Raw genomic sequence first — 26,502 nt, 5'->3', positions numbered from 1 at the left:
TATATATATATATATATATATATATATATATATATATATATATATATATATATATATATATATATATATATATATATATATATATATATATATATATATATATATATATATATATATATATATATATATATATATATATATATATATATATATATATATATATATATATATATATATATATATATATATATATATATATATATATATATATATATATATATATATATATATAAAACGAGACACTCAGGAATTTAAATATTGACCAAGTATTTTATTTTTTATTTTATTATTTTGTGAGAAAAAGAATCCTCATCTTTTAGAGTATTTATGGGCAAAAGAAGATGATCTGTGGAATTTGCTATAGAATAATCCAGTAGGTTAAGGTGGTGGTACCAATAAAGTAAGATTGGCCAGAGGTTCCTAACTGCTGTAACTGAAAGCTGAGGGTTTATGATGCTATCCTCTCTACTTCTGTTTCTGTTTGGCAATTTCAATAGTAGAAGAAGGTATTAGGCCCACCACTTCCCTTTCCCCAGGGTTTGATTCCTCCTCTGGGATTCTCAAGCCACTGAACAGGCTAAACTGCAGGCCATTGGTTTCCCTCTTGAGAGCAGGGGTTGCCCTGGGTCCCTTCGGCCTCCTGGGGACATGGGTTCCCAGAATAAATGAATGGATGACTTAGTCTTGGCTCTCTTGTGGGAGGGCGTCTGGGGCTGCAGTTAGCAGCAGTTAAGTCCCTCTGCTGGCAAAGGCCAGCCATTTCATCCAGCTTTGTTTGTTCTGCTGGGGTGGGGCAACGTAAGAACTCTGTAAGTTGATGATGTTTGCTGTTGAGTGCGTTCCCTGGAGAATCCAGTTGCTGACTGGACTGACAGGCAGGACAGGTGTGGCTTTCTACCTCTCAGAGTTCAAAGGCCTGGCTGGTGCATCTCCTTGGGCCGGCCCAGCTCACGCCCTGCTAGGCAAGGGAAGAAAAGCCAGAGGAGGCAGCGCCTTGGATGACTAGGCAAGTGGGGGAGCAGGACGGGAACTTCTGCTCAGGCCCATGGCCAAGAACATCTAGCTGGAAAGCCTGCAATATCAGCCACAGATCCTGGAGAGTCCCGTGGCTCCCGTGGCTCCTGTGGCATTAGCTCTAAACATGAGGCGAGTCCCAAAGATGAGACTGTTCAAGTTGCTGATTTTCTTGGCCCACTGGCGAGTCACCAGGGCCGAGCCCGGTAGGTGCTGCAAATGCCTTTGATGCCTTTGTTTTGTACTATGAACTCAATTCCTGGCTGCTGGCAACTGCTCACAGAAAGCTGAAAATGTTGCTAAAAATAGCAAGGCAGGAAGCTAAGGCAGGGAGGCGATGGAGAGGGTTAATGGGGGTGGGAATGGGCTGTTCTTTGAGCCTAAAGATTGGAAGTGGAGGCGAGAGCCGGCCAGGGGAGGGACGCTGGCTTGGCTAAGAGATGTGGGTACATAAGAGCCATCTGGTTGAGGTGGAAGGTGGCAGGCAGATTCATGATTTCATTCAGCAAACATTGGTTAAGGGCCTTTTGCATACCATGCACTGTTCTAGGAGCCAGAAATGGGAAAAAAGGAAAAGACACAAAGCCCCAGCCCTAGTGAAGCATTCCTTTGGCTGGGGAGAAACAGACCAGAAGGCACAAGAACAAGTAAATGCATGGTCTTCCAGGAGATAATAAGTGTTCTGGAGAATAATAAAGCAGAATAAAGGGGGGGGGTACTTACAAGTGGCCAAGTAGTGACATTTGGGTAGAGACTTGAGGCAGTGAGGGAGAGAGCCATATGGACATCTAGGAGAACATTCCAATAAGAGAGCACGCAAAGCACACAGGCCCAGAGCCTGATGCTCAGGTGATGCATATGAGAACGAGCCCGGGGCCAGAGTGGCTGGAGCAGAGCAGGCGACGTGAGTGGGAGAGATGAAATTGCGGCCATGGTGGGGGTGGGGAGGGCGCTGGGGGCTGGCGCCAGCTCACATATAAGCATGTAGACAATGTAACGACTCAGGGTGGAATGGGACATCATTAGAGGGTTTTGGGGGGGGGGTGACCTGACTCGTGTAAGTTTAAAAGGCCCCCTGGGCTGCGTGTTGAGAAGAGACCGCAGTGGGGTAAAGGCAGGGTCTCAGTGTGCCTGAGACTTGCCTAGTTTTAGCACTCGAAGTTCGGTGACCTGGGCGCTCCCTCAGTCCGAAGTTCGGTGACTCAGGGCACGGGGGTGGGGGTGGGGTTGGTCACCCTGGTAAAAGAGAAGCAACCAGACCCGTGGGGGGCTGTTGCCATCCTCCCGGGAGAGGAGATGGAGGCTCACCGGGGCGATAGGAGCAGGGGTGGCTGGAGACGGTCTGATTCTGCACAAGACTTGCTGGCAGATGGTGGAGGTGACAGAAGGACCGTGGGGTGACTCCAAGATTTTTGTCTCAGCAGCTGTGAGGACCAAGTTGTCCCTGGCTGAGGTGCAGGAGGGGGTGGCCTTTTGATTAGGGACATGTCCCGTTGGGGGTGCCTGTTAAGGATTTCCATGCGGTAGAAGAGGAGTCTGGGCGGGCTGGACCTGGAATTTTCCTTAGGATCCTAGATTGCCCTTTCCTGGAGTCCTTGGATGGGACCTTACAGGTGACCTGACACCCTTTCTGTAGCTGCAGAAACCGAGGCTGAAAGGGAGTGGGGGGAGAGAGGGAAGGAGGTCAGGTTTCCACTGGCTGCTTGCTCGGGGGAGCTCAGTTCTCCCAGGCTGGAGCCTCTAGGCGCTCCCCTGGTCAGTGCACATCCTCAGACACCGCCCAGGAGCAGCTGGGAACCCTGGCAAAGCGCTCTGCTGGCGCGGGTCGCATCCCAGAGGCCAGTGAGGAGGAGCACGGGGCCTGGAACAGGACCCCAGAGCGAGACGCCTGAGAGGGACTCGCTCCAAAACCTCTGACCCAAAGGAGGAAGAATGGCTGGGACGAGCCCTGACAGTGTGTCATTCCCTGTGAGGCCAGCCTGCCTGGGAGAGGTTGAGTGGCAGTCCTCCTTCAACCCTGGAGGAGGCCGACCCCAGGCCCCGCTGGGGGACTCCGGGCCCTGCCGGTCTGACTGGAGGGTGGGAATGGTTGAAAGAATCTCCCACTCTCTTGCTCTTTCACTTAAAAAAAAAAAATTTTTTTAATGTTTATTTGAGAGAGAGCGAGTGAGCATGCGTGGCGGAGGGACAGAGAGAGAGGGAGACACAGAATCAGAAACAGGCTCCAGGCTCTGAGTGCTCAGCACAGAACCCAGCGCGGGGCTCGAACTCATGGACTGAGAGATCATGACCTGAACTAAAGTCGGATATTTAACCAACTGAGCCACCCAGGTGCCCTTCTTTCACTTTTAAGTATGCTTTCTTGGAAATCCAAATGCCGGTGGGCATCCCCCAGCCCAGAGTCCTAGCGGCTAAAAAGGATCTCCCGCCCCACAAAGGCACGAAGATGTTCATTGCAGCATTGTTTATGGTAACGAAAAACGCTGACAGCAGTAACGGAATAGCTAAAGAGATTGTGGTAAAACCACCCGGCGGAAAAGTTTCAAGGCAACACAGCAAAACCGAGAACAATAGGGATATTTACTAGGTACTTATCATGTACCAGGCACTGCTGAAATTTTTGCATGATATCCGCAGGACAGCCTTGACAGGTAGGGATTACCAAGGTCACTGAGCCTCAGAGACGTTAAATGACTCATCCAAGGTTACCAAGTAACATTAGAGCCAAGAAGACCTAATATTTAGGAGGAGCCGGGCTGAAGCTAGTTGCTTGATTATCAGCTGTCCTTTCAAAACCCACTTGAAAAATCAAAGAAAAACCTCATTTGGGGGCGCCTGGGTGGCTCAGTCGGTTAAGCGTCCAACTTCGGCTCAGGTCATGATCTCACGGTTCGTGGGTTCGAGCCCCACGTCGGGCCCTGTGCTGCCAGCTCAGAGCCTGGAGCCTGTTTTGGATTCTGTATCTCCCTCTCTCTCTCACCCTCCCCTGTTCACGCTGTCTTTCTCTCTCTCAGAAATGAATAAAACATTAAAAAAAAACAAACAAACCTCATTTGGTTTTTATAGACCTTATAATGCAGGTACTATTCCCATTATACCCATCTCGCAGATGAGGAAAATAAGACTCAGAGGAGGCTCAACACTTGTCCAAGGTCGCACAGCTAGGAAGTGGCATGACCAAGTCCGTACTCAGTTGCCTTACACAGGATGACCTTGAAAGGGTCCTCTTGGAATGGTGAGCTGCATACGTACTATTTTTTTCTCTTTTCTTCAAACTTTCTGGAATGCATACATCTATACCTTAAAAAACAAAATTACATTTTATTTTCTTTTTTAAGTTTATTTATTTATTTTGAGAGACAGAGACAGCATGAATGGGGAGGGGGCAGAGAGAGAGAGGGAAACAGAGAATCCCAAGCAGGCTCTGCACTGCCAGAGCAGGGCCAGCCCACAAAACTGTGAGATCATGACCTGAGCCGATACCAAGAGTCACATGGTTAACCGACTGAGCCACCCAGCGCCCCCAAAATCAAATTTTAAAAGAATTCCACAGTACCTGGAGGTCTTTCCTGAAGTGCAGGAGAACTTGGAGACACCCAGTCAGAGAGCAATCATACCTGCTCTGTCTTGAACTGTGGGCTTTCTACTTCCACCTTCCTTAGCGAAGAGCTGGGGTGGGGTGCCTGCTCGTGGCTCCATCTCCTCCTATGTAGCCCCAGTGCAGCATTGCGTCATCGTTCAGCTTCATATTTTAAAAAATAAATGGTAGAGAGAGTCTTATTTTTATTTTATTTACNGAGATCATGACCTGAGCGAAAGTCGGACGCTTAACCGACTAAGCCACCCAGGCGCCCCTACTTTTTATTTTAGAGACAGAGTGAGTGAGTGCGGAAGAGGGCCAAAGGGAGAGAGAAGGGGAGAGAGAGAATCCTAACCAGGCTCAGCACAGAGCCCCATGTGGGACTCGATCCCATGACCCTGGGATCATGACCTAAGCCAAAATCAAGAGTCGGATGCTCGACCGACTGAGCCACCCAGGCACCCCTATCCTTCAGCTTCTAATTGCAGAGAAACAGTCTCTTTCAATGTGGCTTAGCATAGTAGGAAAATGGTTCCCTCAAGAAGAAGGCTGGGGGGCTGTCCTGAAAAGAGAGCAATCTATGTACTTAACACAAGAGGTCATAATATTGGATTTAACAAGGGAACCCTCTGTGTTTGGTGGGCCTCGGTTTACAGAGGAGGGATTATAACTGAAATATTTGGGGTTGATGCTTAGGGTCAAAAGCAAAGGTCTAAAACGGGACCACGATCATCTTGTCGTGTGGGTTATGCACAATAATAATAGCGGTAGAACCGGCAGGGCCTTCGGATAACCTTTGCACAATACTCTCACCTTACACCTGAGGAAACAGAGGTTCCAGAAGAGAAGAAAAACTGAGGCCTGGGGGGGCAGAGTGGCCCAGGGAATAAGCACAGGCTGGCTTGTCCACCACGTGGCCAGGTGCTCCGTGTGAGATCACTTCTTTCATCCACACACCTACCCCTTTACTACTGGCACTGTTATTCCCATTTTACAGATGAGGAGACTGAGGCTTGCCCGGGGAAATCTCTTGTTCAAGTTCCCACTGCAGTGTGGAGGAGCCAAGATTCAAAACAAGATTTCCCTGATTCCAAATTTCATGCATGTCTTTTCAAATACAACCCACTGCCTTAAGCCAGAAGACCTGGGTCCTACTTTTTAACACCTTTGTGACCTTGAGCCTCCATTTCATGATCTAAAAAATAGGGATAAAGTAGAGGACAGATTAAATACGATAGTTAAGTGAGATCATGCACATACATTGAAATGTGCTGTGAAAGCTTAAGGGACCATTAAACAAAATATCCAAGGTGACACTGCTAGCGAGGGACAGAGCAAAGTGCATTGCTGATCATTTCTGTTCTGACACGATGCGAATCACAGATCTGCCACTAGCTAGCTCACTTTCCTCATCTGTAAAATGGTGCAATAATAGAATATATTTCATCATTTTGTCATGAGTAGAGTGCATGGGCAGAGGGCTTGGTACAGCGTCTGGCCTTCAGTAAGTGCTCAACAAATGGCAGGTGTCTGGGGCACCTGGGTGGCTCAGTCAGTTAAGTGTCCAACTTTGGCTCAGGTCATGATCTCATGGTTCATGGGTTCGAGCCCCACGTCGGGCTCTGTGCTGACAGCTAGCTCGGAGCCTGGAGCTTGTTTTAGATTCTGTGTGTGTGTCGTCTCTCTCTCTGACCCTCCCCTTCTCAGGCGCTCTCTCTCAGAAATAAATAAAAACATTAAAAAAAAAAAAATAAATGGCAGGTGTCTTCCTGTCTTCCTTTTCTTGTCTCCAACCATAAGTAGACTCACTTTTTGGCCAGTTTAAAGACCTTCTTAGGCTCTGGAATGATTTTTGTGCGTCTCCCCCCATCAGGAATCATAGTTAAAGGATCTCATGTTATAAATACTTTTAGTAAACTTCTGAATACATTATTGCTTTTGAAATGAATTCTTGATTTGGATGGCATCGATTTTCCCCTGGACTTTGGGGCCATTATTTTCTCTGGGTCTCAAACATTTCCATGGGCCCGACAAAGCGACCAGGCCCTGCGCCCTGAATCTGTTGTCCCCAGTGGACAGGGGGGCCTGGCGACCCCTTGGATGATGGTGAAGGAAGATCAGGGTCTTCTCTGCCGGGGGGTGGGGAGCAGAACTGAGTTCTCTAAATTAAGACTGGGGAGTGGCTGGTGCCCACTGACCCTCTGCTGCAGGAGGGCCGTCCAGGAGGAGACGGGATCCGTCCTCACATTGTTCTGTCCTGTATCTGCAGAGGAGGGGAGCCTGGGGTGACAGGGGCAGGACACAGCCACCGTCCCCTCATCCCTTTGCTCTCCCACGGGGCCAGGGGGACTTGCAGGAGCCCCCAGGGATCGCGTTCAGGGTACCTGCTGCTTTGCAATGCTGAGCGCCTTGGCATTACCTCCTGTTACCTCAATCAACCCTCACAATGACCCTAAGAGGTAGGGGGCACTGTTGTCCCCCTTTTACATATAAGGAAGCTGAGGCACTGAATTGCTCATGTTCGCACAGCGCGTGGGCAGTGGAGCTGGACTTCCAACCCAGGTTTGTGCTCTCAGCCACTCACTCTAATTGATACCAAATGATTTCAATGATTAATAAATAATGACAGCTGAGATTGCTATACCTTTTCTTTTTGTTTTTTAGTGTGTGTTTTTTTGTTTTTGTTTTTGTTTTTGAGAGAGAGAGAGAGACCAGGAGCGAGAGAAGGGCAGAAAGGGAGACAGAGAATCCCAAGCAGACCTCACGCCCAGCACGGAGCCTGCTGCAGGGCGCGATCTCACAACCTTGGGATCATGACCTGAGTCTTCATCGAGAGTTGGACCCTTAACCAACTGAGCCATCCAGGCGTTTTAACTAGAGCTTAATTCCTCACAGTCTGTGGCTAATTCCATAGAAGCCTGTGGTTTCCACCCTTTATGGGCAACATATGTGTCTTATAAAAGCCGTTTGCTAGAGGCTCCGAGTCAACATTGTGTCTCAGCTTTGGAGTCAGAGAGGGCTGGGTTTGGGCCTCAGTTTCCTCATCTGTGAAACGGGCGTAAGAATCCCACCTCACAGAATGGTTGCAAGGATGAAATGAGGTGAGCGTGTAAAGGGCACCTAGCTAGCTTTCTCTGAGTCTCGTTAGTCTCATCATCCTCCGCACAGCCTTGCTCACTGATTGGACATATATTCGGGCCTCTTCCACATCCCAGGCACTGTTCTAGGTGCTGAGGACACAGAGATGAACAGGACAGGCTGCACCTCCCGTGGAATGGCCAGAGTCGACAGGGAAGATGGAAGATAAGCAAGTCAACAAGATCATTCCATTACGTGCGAGCGCTCTGCGCTCTGAGGAAAATAAAACTGAGGGAGGCCCTGACTAGTGAGCAGATGGGTGGTGGGGGATGGAACTTGAGGAAAGGTCGTCAGGCAAGGCTTCTTTGAGGTGGTGAGCTTTGGGCTGAGGCCTGAATGAGGAGGAGAAAGCAGCCATGGGAGCAATGCCCTGGGGAAGATTGGGGAAGGCACCAGAGGGAAGAGGGGCAGAGAGGCCAGAAAGAGGCCCTGTGAGGCGAATGAGTGGGGTGAGTTGGTTGGTGTGAGGTCCGTGTGATCTGCTTCTACAGTGAAGGCCCCAGGGCCCGAGGAGGTGGAGCCCCCTCGCTCTACGCCATTCCTTCCACTGTCCTGGTCTCTCCTGGGGCCAGGTCTCTGTGCGCACACACACGCACACACAGACACACACACACACAGACACACACACACACACACACACACACGTCACTGGGAATGCCAGGGAGGCTGGAAGGAGTTTCAGTTCTACACTCTGACTAGACCGGAGCTTGTGGAAAGGGAGCTTGTGGGAAGAGAGAAACCAACAGCTGACGCGCGAGCCTGTCAGCAGACGAGGAGTTTCTGAAGTGAAGCAACTTTCACTGAGGTCTTTGAGGGGTGACACCAAAGGGGCAGAAAGCAGATGCGACCTCCTTTCAGTGTCTGGGCAGGGGCTCAGGCAAAAGCCCGCCAACTCTGCCCATTTACGAGTTGAAACGGGGCAGGTCGTTTCTTTCGTCTGGCTTGGGATTTTGTCTCTGTTGGAATGATTTCACGTGCAGTCATCACAACCTGTGTGACAAGTTTAAATTCCCCCCACTAGAAACGAAGACTCTCAGTTTGGGTAAAAAATAAACATGCAGGGGTGCCTGGGTGGCTCGGTCGGTTGAGCGCCCGAGTTCGGCTCAGGTCATGATCTCACAGTTCGTGGGTTCAAGCCCTGCGTCGGGGTCTGTGCTGACAGCCAGCTCAGAGCCTGGAGACTGCTTCAGATTCTGTGTCTCCCTCTCTCTCTGACCCTCCCCTGCTCACGCTGTCTCTCCCTCTCTCAGAAATAAATAAAACATAAAAAAATAAATAAAATAAACATGCAGGCAGAGACTGTTTAGAGAAAGATGGATCTAAAGTAGAAAGGCGCTGGTTTTACCCTGTTTGCAATCACATCTTCCTGGGAGAGAATCAAGGGACACAGGACTTCCACCATTTACCCTGTGATCCTAGGCAGGTTGACCTCTGAGCCTTAGTTTCCTTATCTGCAAAATGGGAATGATGATCAATACAGGTGACGCTTGAACAACACAAGTGCAAACTCCATAGGTCCACTCGCATACAGATTTTTTGATAAATACAGTATTTTCTCTTCCTTGTGATTTTCTTAATAACACTTTTTCCTCTAGCTTACTTTATTGTACAAATGCAGTATATCATATATATACCACACAAAATAAGTGTTGATAAACTATGTTATCAGTAAGACTTCTGGTCAACAGTAGGCTATTGGTAGTTAAGTTTTGGGGGAGTCATAAGTTATGCACAGATTTTTGACTGAGTGAGGTTCACCTGCACTGTCTAAGGGTCAACTGTACCTCCAAGGCTCTGGTTGATTGTGTAATGACCTTGGGAAGGATCAAGATTTAATCAGCCATTTGCACCTTAGTATAAATAAGCTTTGGATCCTTTCCTGGGACCAGGTTTAGATAAGGAAAGGTGAGGAGAAGTCATGGAGAGAGGATCAGGTCCTGGACTTGACCTTCGGACCTCTCCTAGAGCCACACTGAATGCCCTGTGGCTTGGGAGGTGCCCTGGCCATCCAACCCTGAAAGCAGCAGAAGCTGCGGCTCCCAGGCTTCCTGGGCTGGGGGTGGGGCAGGGGGGTATGGCTGTTGGCATTATAGCAACACAGGAAATGGAGGAGGAAGTGACAGCAATGGTGGAGGGTGAGGAAATCCCAGGCGTCACCTTGTCTTAGCCAAAACATAGGATTTAGGGCTGAGACCAAACCTGCCCTATAAGTGTCCTTGAAACTACTTATCCAACGGGCTGTGCTGGGTACAAATGACAAATCTGTGTAGCTTGTTTTCTTTGTTGGGCTTCCTTTCTCTCCATCACATCAAGAGATTTTATTTTTTAAGACTTTATTTTTAAGTAATCTCTGTACCCAACACGGGACTCACAACCCCAAGGTCAAGAGTCCCACGCTCTACTGACCGAGCCAGCCAGGCTCCCCTCACCCCAAGAGATTTTTGACATTTTAGACATCCTTAGTTGGACACCAAGACCACGTTTCAGTGGACCACATCAGGGCCCACTTCCACCTGCATCCAGAGCCACCAAGTACACACACAAGAAATTCAGCCCCATCTGAGGTTACATTCCTTCTTTTCTTGCCCAGCCCCATTCCGTTCCATCTTTACAGACATCCCCAGGCTTTTGCAAATTAGCAAGATCTTGCAGTGCAATTGGTGTGTAAACCTTCTCCTGGGTCAGACTTCTGTATGCATTTCTCTGGAGCGTGAGTAGATCTGGCTCCAGTTCTGGGCTCAGAAAGGTGAAGAAACTCATCCCAGGTCACCCAGCTTTTATGTGGCTCCAGAGCCTGAGTGCTTATCTGTAACACTCCCCAAACTTTGCTTTTTTTAAAAAAAATATTTTTAGTTATTTTTGAAAGAGAGACAGAGCATAAGCAGGGGAGGGGCAGAGAGAGAGAGGGAGACACAGGATCTGAAGCAGGCTCCAGGCTCTGAGCTGTCAGCACAGAGCCCCATGTGGGACTTGAGCCGTGAGATCATGACCTGAGCCGAAGTCGGAGCTCAACCGCCTAAGCCTACCCAAACTTTGCTTTAAAACAAGCACTCTAGGGGCGCCTGGGTGGCTTAGTCGGTTAAGCGTCCGACTTTCACTTGGGTCCTGATCTCACGGTTCATGGGCTCGAGCCCCGCGTCGGGCTCTGTGCTGACTGCCAGCTCAGAGCCTGGAGCCTATTTCAGAGTCTGTGTCTCCCTCTCTCTCTGACNGTGGGTTCGAGCCCCGCGTCGGGCTCGGTGCTGCCGGCCAGCTCAGAGCCTGGAGCCTATTTCAGAGTCTGTGTCTCCCTCTCTCTCTGACCCTCCCCTGCTCACGCTGTCTCTCTCTCTCTCCTAGAAATAAAAAAAAATAATAATAATAGTAAAAATTAAAAAAAATAAGACAAGCACTCTGGTTAGAACTCCCAAAGGATTCTTTGAAGGTCACGAAGCCCAATCCTTCATACTGCTGCTGGGTCCCCTGAGGTGGGGAGACAGAGAGGGTCAAAGGTCACAGGTCAGGGACAGAGCCAAGCTTTTTCTCTGCTCCTCTCAGTGCCTCCCTGGACAAAGTCAGACCTGTGGCTCTTTTTTGCCGAACCCTGGCTTCAGAGGAAATGTCATTTCACATTTACAACTTGCTCTCCCAGCCCAGGATTCCCTGGGCTTCTTTCCCCTCCGGGTTCAGTGTGGGACCGGCACTGAGAAGGTCTTCTGTCCTCTGCAGGGAAGTTCTGGCACATCTCGGACCTGCACCTTGACCCTGACTACAAGGTATCTGAAGACCCCCTCCAGGTGTGCCCATCAGCTGGCTCCCAGCCGGTGCCCAATGCAGGCCCCTGGGGTGACTACCTCTGCGACTCGCCCTGGGTCCTCATCAACTCCTCCATCTACGCCATGAAGGAGATCGAGCCCAAGCCAGACTTCATCCTCTGGACCGGGTGAGAGCAGTCACAAAAGCTGCCCTTCCCTGCCGGCCTGGCACCTCTCTCACACTAGCTCCCTTAGTCTTCTCACCAGCCCTGATTCAGAGAGCATGAACCTAAAGCTCAAAGTTACACAACTTGCTCCAGGGACTGTTGGCCTGGCGGATCCCAAAGTCTGTGCCCTTGACCCTGTGTCTCCCAGCCTTAGCAGAATGCAGAACGCAGCTCTCTTTGAGGCTGGGGACAGTCATGGCACATTTGGGTATGTGGACAGCTACTGGATTTTTTAAAAAAAATTTCAATTGAGAGAGAGAGAGAGGGAGAACGTATGTGTGCGAGTAGGGGACAGGGACAGAAGGGGAGAGGGAGAGAGAATCCCAAGCAGGCTCCACACTCAGCTCAGAGGGCTGAGGCTCGATCCCACAACCCTGGGATCACGACTGGAGCCCATAACAAGAGTTGGATGCTCAACTGACTGAGCCACTCAGGCGCCCCCTGGAATTCCTGGATTTTAAGTCACGTGGATGAACACTGGGGCCACTCCCACCAGTGTTTGGGGACTCCAAGCCCTCAAGACCCAAATGCAGGGAGGGAAGAAGGTAGAGGTGAGGGGGGAGCAAAAGGCAAGCTGAGGGCAAAGCACAAGGTAACACCCGGGAGCCCTACTCCCGCCCCCAGGTGGCATGTGTGTGACATTCCTCAGGCACTCCTGGCTGTCCAAGAAGGAAGGAAAGAGAAAGGGAAAAAAAAGTGATTAACTGATACAGTTCACAGCCATGCAGGACATGGGTCTCCATCAGTGTGCAACTGTCTTAATGATTTATTTTGTTTCTTTGTTTTTTAGTTTTAAAAAAATCTTTAATGTTTATTTATTTTTGAGAGAGAGAGACAGACAGACAGAGGGTGAGCAGAGGAGGGGCAGAGTAAGAGGGAGACACAGACTCGGAAGCAGGCTCCAGGCTCTGAGCTGTCAGCACAGAGCCCGACACAGGGCTCGAACCCACAAACCGTGAATTTGTGACCTGAGCTGAAGTTGGACGCTTAACTGACTGAGTCACCCAGGCGCCCTTGTCTTAATGATTTGTAAGAAAAAAAAGCAGTCTTATCGATAACCAGACCCCCCTGCCCCCAGAAACCTATAACTCGATTTCCTGGAGCCCTAACATCACCCTGTCCTCCATGGGATAGAAAATCTTACATAACCAGTCGCTCCTCACAACCCCAGTGCAGCTCTTTTTGCCCACAGGTCCTGTCCCTGTACTATAATAGCCACCCTTCCTGCACCGAAGATGTCTCAAGAATTCTTTCTTGGCCGTGGGCTCCAAATCCCGCTACTTCAAGCCACGTCAGAGAGGCTGGAAGTGGTCTGGCATGGGGACCGAGTGTCCTCGCTGCCCTGGCCCCAGAGGGTTCTCACTGGTCAGAGCCCTGTTCTGCCCGGCGATAGCTTGTGGGGTGATTTCTGCTCAGCCAGACTCCATTTCTGCTCCTCATCCAAGGATGCTGCTGTGAGTCCTCCAGCTTCCCTTAGCACTGGCTGTCCCTGTCACTCGAGGTCCACCCTTCACTCACTGGCTCCTTTCTCCCTCCCTTGGTAGGTCAGCCTGTCTTGTGTTCAGCCCGGGGTAGACACTGCGGTGCTGAGATGATAGAGACCTGGATGATAGAGACTAGAGACTAGGAGCTCACGGTCTTTGGGTGACACAGACAAGCCCACTGAACCATGTACCCCAGCAAGGAGCGAGGGTCACTGGGGGATGTGGGAGCTTCACAGGGCACCTGACTCTATCAGGCAGGATTGGGGGGCCTCCTCACAGGAAGTGGTAACCAGGGAGCTGGTGAAGAAGGCTGGCAGGAGCTCTGACTTCCTGCTGCCTCTTTCAGCCTCAATGGATACTTCTACAGGGCAGGATCAAACCCGTGATGCCCCCAGCTGTCCTTCAGTGTGGCCTGGGAGTGACCAGGAATGACCCCTGGATGGACCCTGTGGTTGGCAGGGGGAGGGGCAAAGCTAGACACTTAAGAAATGTGTCAGCGCCGGGAAGCCTGGGTGGCTCAGTTGGTTAAGTGTCCAACTCTTCATAGCGGCTCCGGTGGCGATCTTGGTGGTCGTGAGATCAAGCCCCAGGTCAGGTCCATGCGCTCGGGATTCTCTCTCCCTTTCTCCCTGCCCCTCCCCTCCTTGTGTGCTGTCTCTCTCTCAAAATAAATAAATAAACTTAAAAAGAAAAAAGAAAGAAATGTGGCAGTGTATCAGCGCAGTCCCGGGCAGCTCAGGAATCAGTCTAGGAAGGGAGTGAGCTTTAAGCCATGACCCTGAACTCTTGCTCCCAAGAAGGATCTTGCTCCCAGAGGGAGCCTCTGCTCTGAATTCTCCGAATAGGAGCCGTGGGAGGGACATATAACATTCTGACAGACATGACCTCTCTGGGAAAGATGATTGCTTTGGGAAATTCATGATCCTTTAACAGAAACATGATGTTTCTAGGAAACCTCTGGGACCTTTTATAATTCGATTTCTAAAAGTTTGACTTCTCTGGGTGAGTTGCCATCCCTTAGGGGTAACCTCTAAAAACTGGAAGTGTTTTCTTTTCTTTCCTTTTTTTTTTTTTTTAATGTTTATTTATTTTTGAGAGGGGGAAAGACAGAACATGAGTGGAGGAAGGGCAGAGAGAGAGGGAGACACAGAATCCAAAGCAGGCTCCAGGCTCTGGGCTGTCAGCACAGAGCCCGACGCGGGGTCTAAACTCATGAACCCTGAGATCATGACCTGAGGTGAGGCTGGAGGCTTAACCGACTGAGCCACCCAAGTGCCCCAAGAAACTGGAAGTGTTTTCTAAAAGAGAGAATTAGATCCTTCAAACTAGGGGGGAATAAAAAAGGAACTTTGTTCTGATGTCTCCGGACCCCTGGCCTGTCCCTGGGGAGAACAGGGCAAATAGGCTCCTCTTGCAGCCCTAAGGAGGGTGTCAGACACGCAGCAGGGTGTAGTGAGGGTGAGCGTAGACCCCGGAGCCAGTCTGACTAAATTCAGACCCTGGCATACCACTTTCCAGTTCTATACACTTGGGCAGAATTCTCCAGCTTTCTGTGCCTTGTTTCTTTATCTGTCAAATAGGATTAACAACAGAACTCACGTTGTAGGATTCTCAGTGGAAAACAAACGGGGATGTGGGGGAAACACACAGAAAGCGCTGGCACAGAGCGAGCCAGGGCGAGCCAGGGCAACAGCAGCAGCACTAGTACTTAAGCTACTGGACTTCCCCAGGAACATCTGGCCGGCGGCTGCCTCACCCTGTCAGGTCCAGCAGGGGTCCGTCCTCAGGCTTTAGATTGTGGGGGCTCCTACCCATCCCCTAACCTGCCTTTCCCCGTTCTCCTCCCCTGCTTCCTGGCCTTGCTGTGTATTTCTAACTTGGATCCAGGAATTTAGGTCGGCCGAACGAGGGACAGAATGGTCTTGGGGCAGGTCCCGGATCTGCCGTAGAGTAGATTTGAACCCTCAACTCTGAAGCCAGCTCCAAACTCCTGAGAACCCTTTAGGGAACAGAGCAGGACTCAGAGATGACTTTTCCACCCCCAGCTCCCTGGGGACCCGCAGGTGGGACTGGAGCTCTCAAGCTTTCCTCTTTAATAATTACAACCGAGCAGCTACTAGTCTACATTTTATTTTGTTTTGTATTTATTTTTTTTTAAGAGAAAGGAAAAGAAGGGCGCCTGGGTGGCTCAGTAGGTTGAGTGTCTGGCTCTTGATTTCGGCTCAGGTCATGATTCCAGGGTTGTGGGATGGAGCCCCATGCTGGGCCCTGCACTGAGCGTGGAGCCTGCTTGGGATTCTCTGTCTCCCTCTCTCTCTGTTCCTTCTTTGCTTGCGTGCACATGCATACTCTTTCTCTCTAAAAATAAAACAAACGTTTAAAAAAAACCCCAAAGCAGAAGTTTAAAAAAAAAAGAGAGAGAAAGGAAAAGTGTTTTGAGTCCAAGTTAAGAGAGTTGCCCAGGAAACTCTTCACAAGGTAGAAAGTGGTCCCATTAGTCTACATTCTTTATGTGTGTGTGTGTGTGTGTGTGTGTGTGTGTGAGAGAGATATGTGTTATAAATATGTTATATATATATATACATATATATATTTTCCCCTTTAATAAAGTCTCATAAAGATCTAGGAGTAGGTGTCATTATTTTCCCTATTTTACAGATGACATAACAGAGGCTCAGAGAGGTTTAGCAACCAGCCCAGAAACCCACAGCAGGTCAATGGCAGAGCCCAAGTTTGAGCTCCATCTTGCTGGACTCCCAGCCCCAGCCTGGCCCTTCCTGCTCAGGGGATGTCTGAGGGCCAATTCCATAGCCTCTGTCCTCACGGCTGAGCTGTCCCTTCCTTTGCTTGCTCCCCTGCCTGAGCTGCCCACACCAACTGGCTCCATGGTGTTTTGCAGTGATGACACACCTCACGTACCCAACGAGAAGCTGGGAGAGGTGGCCGTGGTGGGAATCGTGGACCGCCTGACCAGGCTCATCAGAGAGGTCTTTCCAGGTAAGACTCGGCCATCGGCCCCCCTGAAGCATTTCCTGAGCCCCAGGCAGTGTCCGGCACGGTGGGACCGCAATAGCAGCAAGATGTGGAGGAGCGACCCTCCACCGTGGGCAACGCTGGCCGCCGGGCAGGTCCCGGGCCGGGCCCTTCACAGTGATGGACCGTTTCTTCCCTTCCAACGACGCTGCGGACAATGTGAGACATCACAGAGTGATGAGGTGGGTGGGTTCCAGCTACGGGGCCGTTCTTGGGTCGCCAGGGCTTTCAGAGCCCAGCAGGGCAGGCAGAGCTGTGTGTGATGACCCAGCCGACCCACGGGACGTGACGAGGAGAATAGGATGTGCGTGCCCCACCTAATGGCCCCTGAAAGTGTTTTTAAGCAAGTTGTGCCAAACACAAGGGCCTGGGGGCTGAATCAGGCTCTCAGGCTGCCCAGCGGGGGACCCTGAGAGCAGCCCACTAGTCCCCACACCCCTCCTTCGGGTTCAGCTGCGTCCTCTGAAGGTCTTAGTCACGGATCCCCAGGACCCAGATAAGGCCTAATGATGATACAAAGAAATAATAGCAGCGGCAGTGACTACATGTATCTAGACATTGAGTGCTAAGTGTCAGGCACTGTTCTAAGAATATTATACGCGTTAGCCCCTTGCCGGTAACCCTGGAGGGAAGTGCGATTACTGCTTCAGTTTTGCTGGTGAGAAATGTGAGTCTCTGAGTCAAACTGGTCAAGGTCATGTGGCAAGGGTGAGGATGCAAATCCAGCTTTGAGCGCCACTCTTATACACCACTGCCACTGCCACCCCAGGAGGGGCCCTGCGTGGCTGTCACCATCCCACATCTGTCCTCCAGGCAACCTCCTTTCTGCCACCTTCTGCCCTCAACGTAAATCATTTTATGCAGAGCTGTCTCGTTGTCTGGATGTACAGATGAGGAAGGAACCTGTGGCTCAAAGCTAGTCAGTTCCTAGAGAGGGATTCAAACTCGTCCAACTCTGAGCACTCTTTCCTCTGTTCCACATGGGCTTCTGGAATAAAAGTGAAATAGTGGATAAGAAAATGCTTTGTAAGTGTGAGTTAACATACAAATGTAAATCAGAAGATCCTCTAGTTTATAACACACGTGGACATTTATTGAATTTCCTAATATTCAAGATGCCATCAACTCTAAGGTGCATCCTATTTTATGTATTGCTAAGAAAAAAATGTTGTTAATTAAAGTTGCTTTCTCAACGGCCTCAATAAGTCACACTACCTGTAGAGATGTTAGACTAGAACACTTACTTAAAAAATTTTTTTAATGCTTTATTTATTTCTGAGAGAGAGAGAGAGAGCAAGCAGGGGAGGGTCAGAGAGAGAGAGAGAGAGAGGGAGACACAGAATCTGAAATAGGCTCCAGGCTCTGAGCTGTCAGCACAGAGCCTGATGCGGGGCTTGAACCCATGAGCCGAAGCCGGATGCCCAACTGGTGAGGCACCCAGGTGCCCCAGAATAGAACATATTAGAAGAGTTCAAATGAGACTATCTTTTTATTTCTATTTTAGAGAGAGAGTGTGTGAGCAAGGGAGAGGGGCTGAGAGAGAGAGAGAGAGAGAGAGAATCTTAAGCAGGCTCCATGCTCAGTGTGGATGGTGGGCTCGATCCCATGACCCTCAGATCAAGACCTCAGCCACAATCAAGAGTCAGATGCTTAACCGACTGAGTCACCCAGGTGCCCTGAGACATTATCTTATTTGAGAATTATAGCAACACAGGTCAAGCAAACACTCTCCGTGTTATCAATAAATAAGTCGAAGCACAGAGAAGTCAAGCCAGTTGCTGGAGAGCAGGAAGGGACTGCAACTCTGGATTTTGGATCCACATTGTGTCACGTGTTCCTCCTGCTGCGTGCCACCTGTGTTCCCCATCAGTCACTGTGAACGCCGGCCCCTCTTCTCCGGCATGGCTGCCTGGTGAACACAGGTGTGCTAGGCAAACAGATGCTGGTCCCAGTTCAGTCTCTGCCAGTTCCCACTGGGCAACGCCTTGAAGACTCAATGATGGTGCCTGCCCAGAAGGTTGTTGTGAGGATTAAGTCAAGTCACTCATTTAATGAGTCAACAAATATTTATTGAGCATCTTATACTTCCTGTGAGTGAGATACCTTTCTAGGGGGTAGGGAACTTGGCCAGGCCGTGCCCTTAAGCTTGTGCTTGTAAGAAGCTTCTAACAGCGCCTCGCACAAAGAAGCAGCAAAGAAAGGGAAAGAGTCCCTCCATTCTAATCTGTTCTTGGAATTCCAGGGATTTGTGTTTTTTTAACCTTTTTTTTTTTTTTTTTTTTTTGGTGAGAGAGCGCAAGAAAGCGTGAGTAAGGGCGGGGCAGAGAGAGAGGGAAAGAGAGAAACTTAAGCAGGCTCCGCACCCAGTGCAGAGCCTGACTTGGGCCTCCATCTCATGACCATGAGACCATGATCTGAAACCGAAATCAAGAGTCGGATGGTCAACTGACTGAGCCACCCACGTGCCCGTGAAATGGATTCTTAAAGGCTGATGGTATTTGTGTTAAAGAGGTGAGGTTTTTCCAGGCAGGTACAGTAAGGGCTTCTGCCTTTGCAAACAATTTCTGATGGGAATTTTACAACTTCCTCCTTCAGCAGAGCTTAGCACTTCCAGATCTTATAGACTCTACAGTGCAAAAAGTTTGTGAAAATATCTCCCCGGGGCACCCGCGTGGCTCAGTTGGTTGATGTCTGACTTCGGCTTAAGTGGTGATCTCCCAGTTGGTGCGTTCAAGCCCTGCATCAGGCTCTGTGCTGACAGCTCAGAGCCTGGAGCCTGCTTCAGATTCTGTGTCTCTCTCTCTCTCTATGCCCTGCACCCCCACCCCCCGACCCCCGCTTGCACTTTGTCTCTCTCTCAAAAATAAATAAACATTTTAAAAAAATATCTCCCCACGTGGGAACTGGAGGCTCCAGCCTCCCTCAGTGGTTCAAGATCAGTCCCTGGGGAGCACCAAGCTCATATAAGGACAAACCTCCCCTGAGCCCGGAATTTTTGTTTATTGCCAAACTTGTTTTTAATGTTTATTTATTCTTTTTAAAAAAAACCTTTTTCGTGAGGTGCCTGGGTGGCTCAGTCAGTTAAACGTCCAACTTCGGCTCAGCTCATGATCTCACTGGTTTGTGGGTTTGAGCCCCGCATCGGGCTCTGTGCTGACAGCTAGCTCAGAGCCTGGAGCCTGCTTCGGATTCTGTATCTTCCTCTCTCTGACCCTTCCCTGCTCACACTGTCTGTCTGTCTCTCTCTCAGAAATAAATAAAACAGTAAAAGAAATTTAAAAAAATTTAAAAAACCACTTTTTTCTTAATGTTTATTTATTTTTGAGAGAGAGAGAGAGAGACAAAGAGAAACAGAGAGACAGAGTACAAGCATGAGAGGGGCAGAGAGAGAGAGAGAGAGAGAGAGATACACAGAACCGGAAGCAGGATCTAGCTCAGAGCCTGATGACTGTGGGGCTGGAACTCAACAGCCGTGAAATCATAACCTGAGCCAAAGTCAGATGCTTATCCAACTGAGCCACCCAGGCGTCCCATGTTTACTGTCAAGCTTTTATTGAGCTACTACTACTTGCCAGACACAGAAGTAAAATAAAAGCGAGAAGAGGCTACTCCTGAGGAGGAAATAAGTCTGANCATCAACAAGCCACTTCCTTCCCTGGGCCCCGCCCCCACCCTCTTGAACATTTCCACAGCAAGTGGCTCTTCCCTTTTTTGTGACAGCCTTCACACCTCTAATTACTCAATACCTGTCAACCCCACTGCACTGCAAGGCCCCTGGGACAGGGACTGGGTGCCTGATTCCTGGATCTACACGTAGGCACACATGAGATGCTCAATAAACACCTGTTGAATCACCAATGAGTGAAACTCCTAAGGCCCCCCCGAGTGAACCCAGACCCTTTTTCCCTAACAGTCAGTGGACCTGGAATTGACAAGAACAAGGAGCACAAAATTACCAAGGGGCTGATAATGGATGTGAAGATTATTTAGATCTTCTAACTTTCTTCTTCTCGTTCTCTGACACTTCCTTCCGACCAGGGAACTTTCTGCTGGGAATAGAGTTAGGAACAGGGATCAGAGAACTCACTGCTCTTCCTTCCCAGGTCTGAGCAATGTTCAGCCAGATTCTCTTGCACGTGGTTTTCTGCTTATCTCTGTACTTTCCTTTTGTGCTACGGCTTTTCTCCATTAGTGCTGGCAGACTGAAAATTACTAACTCCACCGAGTGCTTTCACATAAGTATGTTTATATTTCTCTTTTTCCTCCCAGATACTAAAGTCTACGCTGCTTTGGGGAATCATGACTTTCACCCCAAAAACCAGCTCCCCGCAGGAAGCAACAGCATCTATGATCAGGTAGCAGAGCTGTGGACACCATGGCTCAGTAACGAATCCATCGCTCTCTTCAAAGAAGGTACCAGCACCATCTGCAACTATAAGCCCTTACTTGTATGCCCAGGTCCGATGGAATTTTGTCTTCACAACAACCCCATGAAATAGGTACTGATTTTATCCCCATTTTACAGATAAGGAGACAGAGGCTTGAAGATGTCGAGTTACTTAGCCAAGATCAGCCAGCTTAGAGATGGCCGACTCCAGTGCCCATGCTTTCAACCCCACGACACCAATGAGGCTCATAAATGAATGTTTGTTGAGGATATACTGGGTGCCAGGCACTACTCTCAGCACATTCCAAGACTCCTCACAAAAACCCTAGAAAGGGGCAGGGACCTCCCACTAAGGCAAGGTTTCCTATCCTTGGTACTATTGACACCTTGGGCCAGATAATCCCCTTTTTAAAAAATTTTTAATGTTTTTATTTATTTCTGAGAGAGAGAGAGAGACAGTGTGAGCAGGGGAGGGTCAGAGAGAGAGGGAGACACAGAATCTGAAGCAGGCTCCAGGCTCTGAGCTGTCAGCACAGAGCCCAACGTGGGGCCCGAACCCACAAACTGTGAAATCATGACCTGAGCTGAAGTCGGATGCTTAACCGACTGAGCCACCCAGGCTCCCCAGGCCAGATAATCCTTTGTGGGGGCCGTCCTGTGTGTTGTAGGGTGTATAGCAGCACCCGTGGCCTCTAACCACCGGATACCAGTAACACCCTCCATTGTGGTAACCAAAAATGTCTCCATACCTGCCAAATGCTCCCTGGGGGACAAAATCAGTGGCCGAGAGCCACTGATCCAGAGACACAGCCAGCCCAAGGTGACCCCGGCTGACTCCCTTCCCTGTCCTCAGTCTCAAATGGTGAAACCCAACCAGAAGCCCATTGATTCAGTCCACAGAGATCAGCTTCTGGGACAGAGAGTTGAGTGAACGGGACTGACGTGGATCTGGAGGGACAAGTGCATCTTACCGTTATTCACATTATAGAGAGGAGGAAACCGAAGCACAGAGAGGCGAAGTAAAAATCTTCTCAAGCTGCACAGCTACTAAGCGCCAGAGCCAGGACTTGAACCTAGGCTGGGTGCCTTCAGAGCCTCCGGTTTTACTCACCATGCCCCTCCTATGGGAAAGATGGGACGGAGGGACGCTAGGGCAGGAGAAGGTGGGCATGGAGGGGAAGGCACAGACGTCCCTTCAGATTCTCTCTGGCTGGGACGTCTTAGGTGCCTTCTATTCTGAGAAGCTGCCTGGACTGAGTGGGGCTGGGCGAGTCGTGGTCCTCAACACCAACCTGTACTATAGCAACAACGAGCAAACAGCTGGCATGGTCGACCCCGCCCGGCAGTTCCAGTGGCTGGAAGATGTGCTGACCAATGCATCCCGAGCTAAGGAAATGGTAACGGCTCCTGCCTCCACCTCTCTGGGGTCACTTCCTGGAAATGAGTCTCTCACCTCTGCGCAAACTCACCCACCCATTCAAGATGCCCAGATCACAGAGGGTCCTTCATCAGCCTGGTACGGGAGGCAGCTTTTTCCATCCTCACAACGGCCTGTGAAAAAGAGAAGGGTATTCTAGGGGCCACCTGGGTGGTTCAGTTGGCTAAGCGTCTGTCTGTCTCTCTCTCTTTTAATGTTTATTTATTTTTGAGAGAGGGAGACACAGAATGCGAGCAGGGAAGGGGCAGAGAGAATCCCAAGCAGGCTCCAGGCTCTGAGCTGTCAGTACAGAGACCAACGTGGGGCTCGAACTCATGAACCTCGAGATCATGAGCTGAGCTGAAGTCTGATGCTTAACTGACTGAGCCACCCAGGCGCCCCAGGCATCTGAGTCTTGATTTTGGCTCAGGTCATGATCTCATGGCTGTGGGATCGAGCCCCTCATCGGGCTCTGCGCTGACAGGGTAGCGCCTGCTTGGGATTCTCTCTCTCTACCTCTCACTCTGCCCCTCCCTGGCTTCCACTCTGTGTCTCTGTCTCCCTCAAAATACACAAATAAAACAACAGAAAAGGGTACTCCAGGTGGCAGGCTTAGCACAGGCAAAGGCACACAGTGGAAAACACCTGGTGAAGTCTTCGCTGGGTACTCAGAGTACCGGAACCTGCTTTGGGGGGGGGGTACCTTTGATCCTGTCTGCTTGCCTTTTGGGAGGGGGGCAGGCGTGAGGGGTCAAGGAGGGCATCCTTGAGCCCCTCCTGGGTACCCCCTTCCACGCAGGTGTACATTATTGGCCACGTGCCCCCAGGGTTCTTTGAGAAGACGCGGAACAAAGCTTGGTTCCGGGAGGGCTTCAATGAGGAGTACCTGAAGGTGGTCCGGAAGCACCACCGCGTCATCGCGGGGCAGTTCTTCGGGCACCACCACACCGACAGCTTCCGGATGTTTTATGATGACTCAGGTACGCGACGTGGAGCGCAAGTGCCAGCCCAGCCCCCTCCTCCTCTTGCCAGCCTCTCTCAGTCTCGCTGTCTCTCTCTCCCGAAAGGTGCCCCCATCAGTGTCATGTTCCTTACACCGGGGGTCACCCCATGGAAAACCACCTTACCTGGAGTGGTCAACGGGGCCAACAATCCAGGCATCCGGGTGTTTGAATATGACCGAGCCACACTGAGCCTGCAGGTCAGAAGCCCTGCCTGGGTGTGTCGGGGCCAATGGAGGAGGGTGGGGAGGACCGGAGCGTACTGCTGCCTTGCCTAACTCCTTCCAGGTAATCCATCCTCTTCTAGGGCTCAGGCTCAGAACCCCTGAGCCACCTCCAAACCCTGCAACCAAGGCAGGTCAACTTTTTGTCCCCAAATCTCCCTTCACCCTAGATCTCAGTCTTCCTACGTGGCCTCCCTGCCTCTCGCCTGCCCTGCTGTAGCTCATCTGCTCCATACTACAGAAGGAGCTAATGTTTTTAAAAGTACTTCTTGTCTCTCTCCTGCTCAAAAACCTTCAATGGCTCCCCAGTGCCCGTAAGAGAATAAGCTGGATCTCCTTGGCCCGGTATTCAAGGCTTCTCACAGTTGTGACCTCATGCCCATTGCCCGCCTCATGCCTGTACCAACTAGGTCCCAGCCAAAGCAGGCCCTTAACTCATCAAGCAACCCCTCATCTCCTTGGGATGTGCTTGTGATTGTTGAAACAGCAAAGAAGTATTATTCCTTAATTTATGCAACCACATGTACCGTGTTCCCCGGCTCCCAGGCCCTGAGCTCAGGAGATACATGAACGAAGTCACTGCTCTCCTAGAGCTGACATTCTCGCAGGAGACACACAACAGAGAAATCAGGAAAGTTAAGTGAGGCTTGGAGAGAAGTGCTAAGGAGAAAACAGAGCGAGGAGGCCAGTGTGCCCGTGGTCGGGTGGGTATCCATGCTGTGAGGCAGGTGAGGCAGGGAAGTATCACGAAAAGGGTGACATGAATTCTGAGTAAATTGAGGGAGGGAGCCACGTGATCATCTGGGGAAGGCGAGGAAAGAGCAAGTTCAGAGGCCGGCGGTGGGAGTGTGCTTGGTATAAGGGAAGAGCAGGGAGGTCTGTGGCTGCAGAGGGCGGCACAGAGGGAGAGTGGTCAGATCCCGTCAGCCACGAGTGGGGCTCTGGATGTGAAGCGCTTGGAGCAGAAGAACTAAATATACTGACTTATAATTTTACCAAATCACCATGTCTGCTATTCAGAGAACAGGCTGTAAAGGGCAAAGGCAGAAATAGCGGTGGGGTGGGGGAGGGGGGTGGAGGTCAGTTAGGAGGTGACAACAATAATCACGGAGAGGTGACGGTGGCGGGGGCCAGGGTGTGGCAGTGGGGCGGTGAGATGCCCCAGATGCTGAAGGCAGAGAAGACATGGTTTGCTGGTGGACTGGATGACAGTGTGAGAGACAGGAGTCAAGGCTGTGGCCTCAGCATCTGGAAGGGTGAAGCCATCCTTCACTGAGATGGGATCGGCGCAGGAGGAACAGGCTTGGGACCTGTTAACTTTGGGAGGTCTACCTGCTATCCAAGCGAAGGTGCCCAGGGAAGAGGCAGCAGGGTATTCAAGGAGGGAGCCCAGGAAGAGGTGGCTATAGAGATTTAATCTGGTTGTCGAGAGAGGACATTTAGAAGCAGGGGCTGGATGAGATAACTTAGGTCCTTGATTCTAGAGCAAATGTGTATGGAAAAGAGGTGAGGACTTTCAAGAGTATGGCCTGTTATCCACGTGGGCACTCAGAGGGCCTCAGCAGAGGAATCAGAGGCTGGTTCCTCGTCCCCCCACCCCCAACACGCTCTACAGGGAAGCAGTCAGACAGGCCTGAGTTTTCTACCACTCATGAGATTTTTTACCTCTTTGGCCTCCCTTCATCTGTAAAACGGGAGTAACAGTACCTCCCAGAGTTTGGAGAGGACCAAATGAAATTCTGTAATGTGCCTAGGGGGCAGTTACCATCCATTCATAGCAGCTCCTCTTACCCCACTTCTAGTGACCTGAGGCAGGTCCACACATTTCAGTGGAAAGCATTGGACAGCTAAACCTTGCCAGATTCTAGTTCTGAAGACGCACTGGAGACCTAGGGGCCGTGGGTGTATCCCAAGCCCTCCGGCAGCCACAGTCCCGTAACCTCTTCAACCAGGCACTCCATCCCACTTTTTAAAGTTGCTTTTTATCCATTAATTCTGTAAATGTTTACCAAGCCTCTCTGCGTACCTGGACAGAAAATGCATAGGCCCCAGGGTTACACCCTGGATTCCAAACCCGCCTCTGCCACTAAACACCTGTAGGAGCCACCCTGGTCAAAAGAATTCTCTTTAGGACTCAGTTTCCTCATCTGTGAAATGGGGTAGTAAGTGCAGTTACCTCATCAGCATGCCATGCATCCTGGGTAAGTAGGAAATGCTCACTAACAGCAGGTGCTGTTATAGTTACAAAGAATCCGGGGGCAAATGCAAGGTGTGGGATTGGGGGTGGAGGCTGACGGATGCTCGAGGCCTACCCTCCTCACGCTCTCTCTCCAGGACATGGTGACCTACTTCGTGAACCTGAGCCGGGCGAACGAAAAGGGGACCCCGCTCTGGGAGCTTGAGTACCGGCTGACCGAGGCCTTCCGGGTGCCCGACGCAGGCGCCCGCTCCATGCACGCGGCGTTGGGCCGCATCGCCAGCGACCCCGGCATGNTCGGGAGCCCGCCGGCCGCCCGCCTGGCCCCCGGGTCCCGGGGGAGCACGCGGCCACACCTGCCGGGCGGCCGCAGAGTGAACTGGGGGCAGCGGGATCCGGGAATGAAGCTCCAAAGCCTCCCCCGCAACCCGCCCCCCCGGGCACATTTTTCATCCAAAAAACAGTGCTCATCGAGCATCTTATTCAGTGCGCTTTTCTTTTTAATAGGTAAATACGGTTTACTGCAACTCCCTCGCCTGTTATGGAACGTCCGCCCCCCGCCCCTTGTATTTGAATAATCGGAGTAAAATGAGCCTCCTGGAAGCGGAGTCTTGTCGGCCCGGTGCCCTCGATCTCTCCCGCACTCGTCCTTAGTCGAGGCCTCGTCAGTTCTCGAAGTCCTGCAATCGCGGATCAGAACAGGCATTTTTGTTTTGCAACAGTGCGCCTGTGAGGGATCCCGATGGCAGCCCGGGCGCTACTCTCCGGGCCATTTTAGTCATCTCGGGCCTCTTTTCGCCTCAACCGCAAAACGAGGCAATTAGAAGTCCGCTGGGCTAAGTAAGGGCAGTAAGCCTGGGCCGGTCCGTCTTCGGGGCTCAACGGGACCGGGTGCAGGTAGGTCTGCGCCCGCTGCGGGAATGCAGCCGGGCCGTCTAGGGCGCAGACGGAAACAGGTGGGGTCGGCGGACGCCCCGGCAGCGGGGTCCGGGGGCCTTGCTCCTCCCCGGACAGGGCGGGACGGGGAAGTCCCGCCCAGAAGGCCCGGGCCCTGGGCGGCCCCTAG

General features: G+C 50.8%; 1 protein-coding gene across 1 annotated transcript; it reads left to right on the top strand.

The window, feature by feature from the left end:
- Window positions 1-1,018: 1,018 nt before the first annotated feature.
- On the top strand, window positions 1,019-26,502 carry SMPDL3B (sphingomyelin phosphodiesterase acid like 3B). Its single transcript, XM_077775513.1, has 10 exons — window positions 1,019-1,220; window positions 11,441-11,654; window positions 16,077-16,174; window positions 20,480-20,623; window positions 21,822-21,994; window positions 22,814-22,994; window positions 23,082-23,215; window positions 25,574-25,943; window positions 26,091-26,252; window positions 26,363-26,502. The coding sequence occupies exons 1-10, from the start codon at window positions 1,142-1,144 to the stop codon at window positions 26,500-26,502; spliced, it is 1,695 nt and encodes a 564-aa protein (XP_077631639.1). The 5' UTR covers window positions 1,019-1,141.

The sequence above is a fragment of the Crocuta crocuta genome, unplaced genomic scaffold, assembly GCF_008692635.1.
Source record: "Crocuta crocuta isolate KB4526 unplaced genomic scaffold, BGI_CrCroc_1.0 scaffold127, whole genome shotgun sequence".
Lineage (NCBI taxonomy): Eukaryota > Metazoa > Chordata > Mammalia > Carnivora > Hyaenidae > Crocuta > Crocuta crocuta.
This window is presented reverse-complemented; position numbering and strand designations above follow the sequence as displayed.